This window comes from Dipodomys ordii, unplaced genomic scaffold, assembly GCF_000151885.1.
Source record: "Dipodomys ordii isolate 6190 unplaced genomic scaffold, Dord_2.0 Scaffold54, whole genome shotgun sequence".
NCBI lineage: Eukaryota > Metazoa > Chordata > Mammalia > Rodentia > Heteromyidae > Dipodomys > Dipodomys ordii.
Genome location: NW_012267270.1, coordinates 4,709,537 through 4,719,183, shown reverse-complemented (window position 1 = coordinate 4,719,183; position 9,647 = coordinate 4,709,537). Strand labels below are relative to the sequence as shown.

The 9,647-nt window shown below is 58.6% G+C and overlaps 1 protein-coding gene across 1 annotated transcript in view; it reads right to left on the bottom strand.

Moving 5' to 3' along the window:
- Positions 1-8,344, bottom strand: part of Ltbp3 (latent transforming growth factor beta binding protein 3) — a 17,241-nt gene extending 8,897 nt beyond the window's left edge. Inside the window, exons 1-11 of the mRNA XM_013020902.1 lie at positions 8,023-8,344; positions 4,709-5,032; positions 4,404-4,606; positions 4,174-4,279; positions 3,993-4,085; positions 3,718-3,840; positions 3,001-3,159; positions 2,715-2,900; positions 1,657-1,673; positions 1,508-1,580; positions 1,261-1,359 (exon numbers count right to left, since the gene is read on the bottom strand). Of these exons, the coding sequence (XP_012876356.1) occupies positions 1,261-1,359; positions 1,508-1,580; positions 1,657-1,673; positions 2,715-2,900; positions 3,001-3,159; positions 3,718-3,840; positions 3,993-4,085; positions 4,174-4,279; positions 4,404-4,606; positions 4,709-5,032; positions 8,023-8,344 (1,705 nt within the window). The remainder of the gene's footprint in view (positions 1-1,260; positions 1,360-1,507; positions 1,581-1,656; positions 1,674-2,714; positions 2,901-3,000; positions 3,160-3,717; positions 3,841-3,992; positions 4,086-4,173; positions 4,280-4,403; positions 4,607-4,708; positions 5,033-8,022) is intronic.
- Positions 8,345-9,647: the final 1,303 nt, after the last annotated feature.

Below are 9,647 nucleotides of genomic sequence, written 5' to 3'. Positions count from 1 at the left end.
TGGCGCTGTGGCTCAAGTGGTAGAGTGCTAGCTTTGAGCTGAAGAGCTGAGGGACAGCGCCCAGGCCCAGAGTTCAGGCCCCACGACCGGACCCCCCTCCAAAAAAAAAAAATGTGATCCTCAAATCTCAGCTTCCTAAGTGAAGATTACAGGTGTGGGCCACCAGTGCCCATCTTAATTTTTGGGGGGGAAGTGGCCATCAGAGAGAGGTTTGCTCAGTCTTAGCTAACAATGATTAAAGTGCTTTCTCACTTCTCATAGCCTCTGGCAGCAAACATAGGCCGGCTAACAAGGCCCATGCCCTAGGCTTGTTCAGAAACATGGATCTCAGTGTAGTGTCTCCCTCTTCCACCAGTGATTCATCCTTCTATTCCTTTGCCCAAACTGAACTCCCTCTGGAATTTTCCTTTCAGGAACCTGTATGCCCCTTCCTCTTCCTCCTCCTCCTCTTTATTCTGTTTTTGGTGCCAGGGCCAGGGCACTGAGTTCAACTTTTTCACAGGGTTAGTGCTCTACCACTTAAGCCACAGCTTCACTTTTGGCTTTTTTGGTGGTTAACTGGAGGTAAGAATCTCATGGAATTTCCTGCCCAGGCTGGCCTTCAACCATAATCCTCAGCCTCTAGAGAAGCTAGGATGACAGGCCTGAGCCACCGGTGCCTGGCTACACATTTTTAACAATCTTTAAAGCCTTCTCCAGAAAGCCTTGTCTCTCATTGCTGTCCTGTGTATTATCATATCCTATGGAGTTCCTTTTTTTTTGTTTATTCTTTCAAAGCATTTGAAATATATTAGATTTTTACTTATTCTGACTTACTTAACCTGCTCATCACTGCATGGTGGGTGGGTCAGAGTGGATTTATGAGACAGGCTAGATGTTTACTTATCTGGGTTTGTTGTTGTTTTGTCTGCTTTGCAAGGACAAGGATTTTTTTTCCAGTCTGGTTTTGTTTACTATGCTAATCCCAGCATCTCAATAGAACCAGGCACGTAATAGATAGTGTAAACTGAATTAATGAATGCCCTCAGATTGGGTTCACTGCCATATATTCCCTGGCTCATCTGGGAGTAGGGTGCGATCTCTGCAGTTCACCAGAACTTCCCTAGTGCCCAGCCCTGGGCAAGCATTAGCATGTTGGTGGTAGAGAATGATTGTTTGTTGGAAGGACGGAGGGCCGCACCAGGAGAAAAATAAACTGGGGGTGTGGCCTCCTGGGTATTCGGGAAGTAACAGCAGAGCATGGCCTGCTGCCTGCCTTACCAGTGACCTGGGTCGGGGCAATCTCCACGGCGCTTCGGGAAGGAGGCAGGTCTGGCAGGAACCGGTGCATAGTAGGTGGTGAGGGGCGGGAGATCAACTCTGCAGGCAGCAACACAAGCTCCTCAGAGGGTGAGGGGTGACTAAAGCCCCCTCTTCCACCCCATTATAAATGTCTTTCCCCCACTCCACTCCCCCACTTCCCAGTGACTTAATCCCTGCAGTCTCCTCCCCGCAGTGCCCAGCTCACCCGGGAAAGGCCGGGCAGGCGTGGTGGTGGCAATGGAGTGGCTCTGCTGCGCTGATCGCTCCTCACTCACTGGCTGTGGGTGACAGCAGCATGGGCCCCCCTGTCTCCCCCACCGCCTCCACCCCTCCCGCCCAGGCTGTCCTACTCACTGGATCCGTGGTCACCCCTAAAAAGGAAGAAGATGGAGATATTAAAAGTTGAGGTGGGAGAAGAGGTCAGGGTATGAGCAACTGGGTGTGAGCTAGACTGGGTCTCGTGTGTGTGTGTGTGTGTGTGTGTGTGCTCATGTGTTGGTATTGAGGCTTGAACTCTCAGGGCCTTGCACTTTTTTTTTTGGTCAGACCTGGGGCTTGAACTCTGGGCCTGGGGGCTGTCCCTCAGCTCTTCAGCTCAAGGCGAGCACTCTAGCACTTGAGCCACAGCACCACTTCTGATTTTCTGAGTAGTTCATTGGAGATAGAGTCTCAGGGACTTTCCTGCCAGGGCTGGCTTTGAACCGGGATCATCCTATCTCAGCCTCCTGAGTAGTTAGGATTATGAGTGTGAGCCACTGGGCTTGGCCAAGACCTTGCATTTTTGCTTGAGTTTTTCCTTTACGGCTGGTGCTTTATCACTTGAGCCACAACTCTACTTCCAGCTTTTTGCTGGTTATTTGGAGATAAGATTCTCCTGGATTTGTCTGCCCAGGCTGGCTTCAGAGTGAGATCCTCAGATCTCAGACTCCTGAACAGGATTGCAAGTGAGCCTATGTTTGGCTAGGGTAGGTCTTTAAGAGTTCAAAAATCATATCTCGACCCAGGCGCCCCATGGCTCACGCCTGTAATCCTAGCTACTCAAGAGGCTAAGATCTGAGGCTCAAAATTTAAAGTTAGCCCGAGAAAGGAAAGTCTGGGAGACTCATCTCCAATAAACCACCAGAAGTGGAGCTGTGGCACAAGTGGTAGAGCGTTGGCCTTGAGCTGAAGAACAGTGCCCAGGCCCAGAGTTCAAGCTTCAGACCCAATCTGAAAAATAACTAGAGTAAAAGGATTAGGAGTGCAGTTCAAGCGGTAGAATGCCTGCCTAGCAAGAGAGCAGAGCCCTGAGTTCAAACACTAGTACCACCAACAATTAAAAGAGAGTTAAATGTGAAGTCCTGTCAGTGGGTTTTAGGGAGTTAAACATGAAGTCGTATCTGTGGGTTAGGGGTCATGGAGTCAGAGCAGACCTCTCTCTTCCTCTGTGTCCTGAGGGGATGGTGCCCGGCTGGGGCTTTCAGGGGGCTGCTGGAGTTTGGGTGGCCCATCTGGATGCAGGAAAAGAGAAAAATCGCTTTCGCCCTGGATGGTGAGTGTCTGGTGGGAGGTGAGGATGTGGTAGCCCTTCCCCGCGGGGCAGATCTCCTTGAAGGCAGCTGCAATCAAGACAGGGGCCACAGTGGACACAGACATGAGTGTTTGGCCTGGTATACGCGGCCAGCCGGCCCCCAACATGATCCCTCCACGTGTCCTCACCAGTGCCATCTGCAGGGCAGCGCTGGCACCGTGTGCCCCAGGCCTTGCCCACACTGCAACAGCAGAGCTGGCGGGTGAGGCGCGTGGTCAGGGGGTGCTGGCACTGGTACTCGGGGCTCACCATGCGGAAGCACAGGCTCTTCTCCTCTGGTTTGTCTGCTGCAGGGGTGAAGGGCAGGCTCATGACCCTCAGCACCGCCCACATCCCTCATCCCTCTGCCCAGCTGCTCCAGACTTTGCTTCTCTAGTTCCCATGGTGGCCCTGACCTCGTATCACCCAATTTTTCACTCCTCCTTCCACAGATGAGGGACCTGACACGGAATCCCAGCGCCATCAACCCTGATCCTACCTGCTCTAGCCTTCAGCTTCCTGCAGTCAGCTCTTGACTTGAGTGTGTGTGTGTGTGTGTGTGTGTGTGTGTGTGTGTGTTGGTCTTAGAGCTTGAACTCAGGGCTCTGTCCTTAAGCTCTTTTTCCTCAAGGCTAGCATTCTTGAGCCACAACTCTACTTCTGGCTTTTTGGTAGTTAGTTGGAGATAAATGAGTTCCATAGACTTTCCTGCCTAGGCTGGCTTTGAACTGTGATCCTCAGATCTCAACCTCCTGAGTAGCTAAAGTTATAGCTGTGAGCTGCCAGTACCTGGCTCACTCTCATTTCTCCAGGCCTCTGACTCTTGCTGCTTAAAAGTTTCACCCCTTTCACCCACTCCGTCTCACCAATGCACTGCGTGCGGGAGGGGCCCAAGCTATGGCCGGGTGGACAGACGCAGCGGTAAGAGCCGGGGCTGTTGAGGCAGTCACCATGGCGACACATGCCGGGCATTGCGCACTCGTTGATGTCTGTGGTGAGGGAGAGTTTGGTCCCTTTGGTCTGGCGCCATTAGAGTGATAGCAGCCTTCTGCAAGAACCTCAGACTCTCACGGGCCCAACCTCGGCACCTCCCCCCCACGCTCCCTCCCGTCCCAGAGTCCCAATCTCCTGCTGTCCATACCCTGGCAGTGGGTGCTGTTGAGCCTTTTGTAGCCCTGGGGACAGTCAGCACCCACCTCCCCACGTACAGGTCCTGGCTTCTGCACCCCGGTGTCTGCAAAGAGAGGACAGCATGGCAAGGGGGAGGGGTGCAGAGGGCACCGGGGAGCGTGGCGTGGGGAGGGGACTTCCCACACACTCACACTGCAGCTGGGGACACTTGTGGCACTTGCTCTGACCCCAGGCTGTGCCGATGCTGCCGCAGCAGTCTTCCTGCTTGGTGAGGCCTGGCAGGGGGTTGCTGCCACACTGCGGGGAGAAGCGTGGACAGGGGTCACACGCGGCACCCAGCCCTGTTCCCCCACCTTCTGAGGTCCGTTCCCCTCCACACCCCTTCTCGCCGCAGCCTGGGCTCTGAACTGTGTTCGCTCACCGGCTGCTTGGGCAGCGTGTCCTGGAAGCAGCGGCCCAGGGGCTTCTGGGTAGGTGGCCGCGGGTGCAGGGGCTTGGGGTGAGGCAGCAGGTGCTGGATGGGAGCCGGGCCCTCGGCGTTGGGCCCCTCGATGCGGTGTACCTGGACAGAGGCCTCCGGCGGGTGGTGGACACGCACGTTCACCACGGGGGGCGGGGCCTGCACTGGGGGCGGGCGTGGTGGCCTCAGGGCTGCTCCACCTTGGAGGGCCCCCCTTGGGCCCACCCCATTGGTAAGCACCCCAGTATTGCCCCCTGGCCTGGTACCTTCTGCTGAGAGCTGTCCTGGCCCCAGGGGCACCAGGAAGGCGGCGTGCTGGGCCGGGGGTCCGTCCCCCTGTCCAGGAGGGTCGGCAATCACCTGCACGGCATAGATGGCGTGCTTGCTGGCCACCGAGTCACCCTCCGGAGCTAGTGCACCTGTAGACAGGGGGCCGGCCCGGCCCGGCCCGGGGCCGGAGCCAATGGTGCCCGCGGCCGCGCCTCCTCCAGCGGGCACCTGGCAGAAGCGGCCTGTGAAGTCTGGAGGGCACAGGCACTGGTTTCGGGAAGAGCACTGGCCGCCATTCATGCAGGGCAGAGGACAGACCACTGGGGAGGAGAAGTGGGGGTCAGGGTCTGGGAGTTCCCCACCCACCAATTCCTTGCCACACACTGACCCTGTTCTCACGTGGAAGATGGTTTTGGTCATGTAAGTGAAAACTGCCCTCCCTGACGACCCCCTTCCCACCACGGTCGGTCGTGGGGCCTGAACTCTGGGCCTGGGCGCTGTCCCTCAGCTCTTCAGCTCAAGGCTAGCGCTCTACCACTTGAGCCACAGCGCCATTTCCGGCTTTTTTCTGCTTATGTGGTGCTGAGGAATCAAACCCAGGACCTCATGCATGCAAGGTAAGCACTCTACCACTGAGCTACCTTCCCAGCCCAGGTTCTAAAATCTTAAGTGGCCAATTTAAATGGTGGTTGGCTCCTGTGTGGCACTCACGTCCCCGCTTGGGGCACTCATCTGCGGGGCTGTTGTGCCAAATGAGGCAGTGACTGTACAGATGCCCGGCCCAGCGGGGCGCACACGCAGACTGTTGAGAGTACGGGGCAGTAAGGATGATGGCCACCCTTACGGAACAGCCTTTCCTGGGGATGGATTCTTTCTGACCCCTCCACTTGTTCCTCCTAATTTCGTCCTCTGCCCTCTCTCCTCAGCTCTTTGAACACCACCCCCCACCAGCCCCCAAGGGCTCACACTGCTGCCAATAATACCCCATCTGTGGACACAACCACAGCCTCTGACCCTTCCAGAACTTCTCCCTAGCACTTTCCAAAATCAACAGCTCTCTACCTGGGGTCACCACTGGGAACCCTTGCTTGCTCAGACACATGGAACCCAGCCTCAGGCCCCCATTTACAGAGGCTCCTCCAGTTATGGCTTCTGAAATGTTCCTGAAACCCATCTCTCCTCTACGCCTGGCCTCTGTCCCTCCTCTGTGTCTGGCCATGATGCCCAGACCCTCCCTGGCTTCCAGTCTCTCTCCTGCCAGGCTACAATCCCAGCATCCCTAGAGACGCCTGCCTCAGGCAAAAGTCTGGCATTTCACAATCCCAGCTCACCATTTTCATCCTCTGCTGGGCATACGAGAGAACCTTTATTTTATTTTCTTCCCCAGCTCTGAGGTTTGAACTCAACGACTTGGGCTTGTTGTGCCTCCAACTCTTTCCTGGATATTCAAGGCTCTCTACCATCCAGAACTTTCTCTCAGCTCATCCCCCTCTGCCCCTTCCATGGTATATATATTCCATTCCTGCCTTTTCCTCCACCCGAGTCCTGTCGGCCATCTCTGTTAAAACCTGATCCTCCTGGACTCATCTTCCCTAGGAAGAACCATCGTCCTGCCCCATCCCTGCCATGTGTTCTCTTTGAGTTTCACCCCCTCAGCGCGGCTTGGCATGGTTGGTTACAGTGTCATGTCTTCCCTACTACAAAGTGTGTTTGGAAGCCTGTCATCCTAGCTACTCAGGAGGCTGAGATCTGAGGATCTCAGTTCAAAGCCAGCCCAGGCAGGAAAGTTTATGAAACTTTTTATCTCCAATTAATCAGCAAGAAGTTAGAAATGGAGATGTGGCTCAAATGGCAGAGTGCCAGCCTTGAGCAAAAAGCCAAATGAGAGCGTGAGGCCCTGAGTTTAAGCCCCAGTACAGGAAAAAAAAAAAAAAAAGCATTTGGAGGCCAGAGCTGGGGCTCAGGAGGATGAGGGAAGAGGTGACTGAACAAGACATGAGACCCTCTTTCTCCAGGTATTCACACCTGACCTGTTTCTAGCCTTGAGTCCTGAGATCCTGTACCAGCTCCAGCACCTCCTGGATACCTAGACCTCCTCATAGAGAGGGACAGCCCTATCCCTGGCTAAATTAGGGTCACACCAAGAGCATCCTAGCCCAGCCTGCCCTCCCCCCTCCCCTGCCCGGCCTCCTGGGGCCAGGCCTCATCAGGCACAAGAGGTGTGTCCTGGGCCGGGGGAGGCAGGATCCTCTCCTTCCTGCCTCCCAATGAGTCACTCATAGCGGCGTGGATGACCTCCTGGTGACATCCGCCCACTGTGGCCTGGGCACCGAGCCTGGGGGATGTGGGCAGCACATATGGAGACAGCAAGGATGGCCAGGGGGTCTGGGAGGCTGGGCACACATATACTCACAAGCACAGTCAAAGCACACACCGACTCATTCTGACACCAACACAGACTCACTATGTAAACACTCCCATCCACTCCCTGGAAGTGAGCACAGACACATACCAGAGACAATAACAGACATGAACTAATCACAATGTGCCTGTGTAAACACACACACACACGCACACACACACACACATCCTTATCGTGAGAGGGGTGAACCGCATGAGTGGGGCTCCTCAGGTCTGGAGTGGGTGAGGAATGTGTGAGGGGGGCTGTTTTGCTGGTCCCATCCTGGGCTCGGCCTAATTACCCTGTCCAACAGGGTAATTACTACTGGGACACCTCTCCCCCCCCCAGCCTTGGCACACAGGGAGCTCATTGGGAGACAGGAGGAGAGGAGGCACTGATGACCTAAAACAGCCCCAACTCCAGGCCTGCACCCTACTTCTCAGGCCTCAATGCCTCCCCCTTTTCTGCCCTGGCTCCTCCCCCAGGAGGCAGGTGTCCCCTGGCAGGCCCTGCCTTAGACATTTTTTAAAAGGCTTCTGTTTCTTGTGAAAATATTTACCCCCCTTTTGGAGACTTCCTGCACCGATAGGGGTGTGTGCCACCTCTCCAAGCACAGCCCTGTGCCCTCTGCCCCTGCCATCCAGGACCCCAGTCTAGGCCCCAACTCTCACCGAAAGATTCCAAGTGCAGGCCTCCATGTGCCCCGCACCCTTCCCCAACTCTGGCCTTGAGGACTGCAGTCTCCCAAGCCCCTCAGTTCCCTAGGGCCCCAGATGGGGGGGCTCTCTGTACCCCAACTTCCCCCCCCTTCATCTTCTCTGCCCAAGGCTCCTCTGCTCTTGCGCGTCTCCCCCCTGGTCCTGGCGCCGGTCTGTCCCGCACTTCCCAGCCGCAGCCCCCGGTGCTCACCCACGCGGAAACCGGAGCCCGTGAGCGTGTCGGTGCTGTGGCCGTTCTCTCCGATGAGCGTCATGTTGGAGCCCTGCTGACAACTGTCCCGACACTGGCCCTTGAGGCAGGTCCGCTTGCAGATCACCGGCGCGAAGACCACCTTGAAGCGCTCGCGGGCCAGCGCCCCGCCCCCGCCGGCGCCGCGCTCGCCGGTCGGCCCCCCCTCGGCCCCGCCGCCCGGGCCCAGCAGCGGCAGCAGCAGCAGCGCCAGGAGCCCCGCCGCCCCTGCCCCGCGCATCGCAGGGGCCAGGCCGCCGGCAGCCCCGAGGGGCCCGGGCATCCGGGGCCCGCGCGACCCCGGGGGTGGAGGGGGGCGAGGGGGAGCCGGGGGGTCGGGAACCCCGCATAGGGTGGAGAGGAGCGGAGGGAGCGGGCGGGGAGGGGACGGCAGGCGCGGCCGGGTGCGCCCCCGGGGCGAGGCCGAGAGGTGGATGCTGGGACCGCGGGGGAGCGGCGGACACGTCCCGGCCTGGCCCGGGCCGGAGTCGGGAGCCCGCGTAGGCGGATAGGATGAGCGAGGGATGAATGCCGTGCGGTCGGTTCGCTCCGCGCCCCTCGCCGCGTCCGTCGGGATGCAGGCAGGGTGCGCGGTGCGGACGCTGGCGCGCGGGGCGGGCGCAGGGCGCGGGGCGGACGCAGGGAGAAGTGAGCAGTTGTTTTCCCTGGCTGGAGCGCGGCGGCGGCGGCGGCGGCGAGGGCGAGGGGGGCTGGGACGCTGGCCCGGGGCCAGGGAGACAGTTTTGTTTTTTTCTCTTTTTTGGCTCACTTTTTTTCTTCCTGGCTAACGCGGGGTCGCGGCTGCCCCGCGGAGCGCGGGTGCGCGGCCGGGGCCCGGGCCCGCCGCTGGGCGCTTTCCAGGGAGCCCTCACCTGGGACCCGCGCGCCGGCCCGCCAGATTCCTCCGGGCGGGGCGGGGAGGCCCGGGGTACGCCGCCTCCCGGTCCGCGTCCCGGCGGGAAACCGAGGCTGGGGAGGAAGAAGGGCTTTGCCTGGGGTCACTCGGACGGTCGGAGGCCGCGTGGGCTCTTCTTCCCCAGCCGTCCTTGCCACCTGCGGGGGGGTGGTCCTTACCGCCCCCCAAAGTCACTTCTCCCCTCCGAGGCTCAGCCCTTTGGCCAAGGTTCAGTGAGGTCCCAGGAAGAAGCCAGTGGGGTCCGGAAGAGGATCAGAAAGAACGGCGCTAGACGCCCAGTTTTCCTTCCCCCGTCCCGTCCCCCCCCCCAATTGGAGAGCTTCCCGGTGCCCACCCTGCCACCTCCCCCCTCTTCCCCGGGGCTGGCGGGCGGCCTCAGACACTGGAATGGCCAAGGTCTGAGCTCAGGGGCTGGCCCCCTTCCCAGGCTAACAGCCGGAGGAGGGGGGTGCTGCTTGGGGGCACAGCAGGGCCCCGGGCACAGAGTGAGGAGGGGTCTTGAGTTGGTCAAAGCTAGAGGGAAGCAGGCCAGCCCACTGGTTTGGAGGGTGACTGTGTTTTCGGGGTGGGGGGGCAGGCCTTACGGTGAGGATGGGCCAGGAGACCCCAGGATCCAGTGTCTGACTCAAGAGAAGTCAGCTGGGGGGGCGGGGTGAAGGGTCTGGATCAT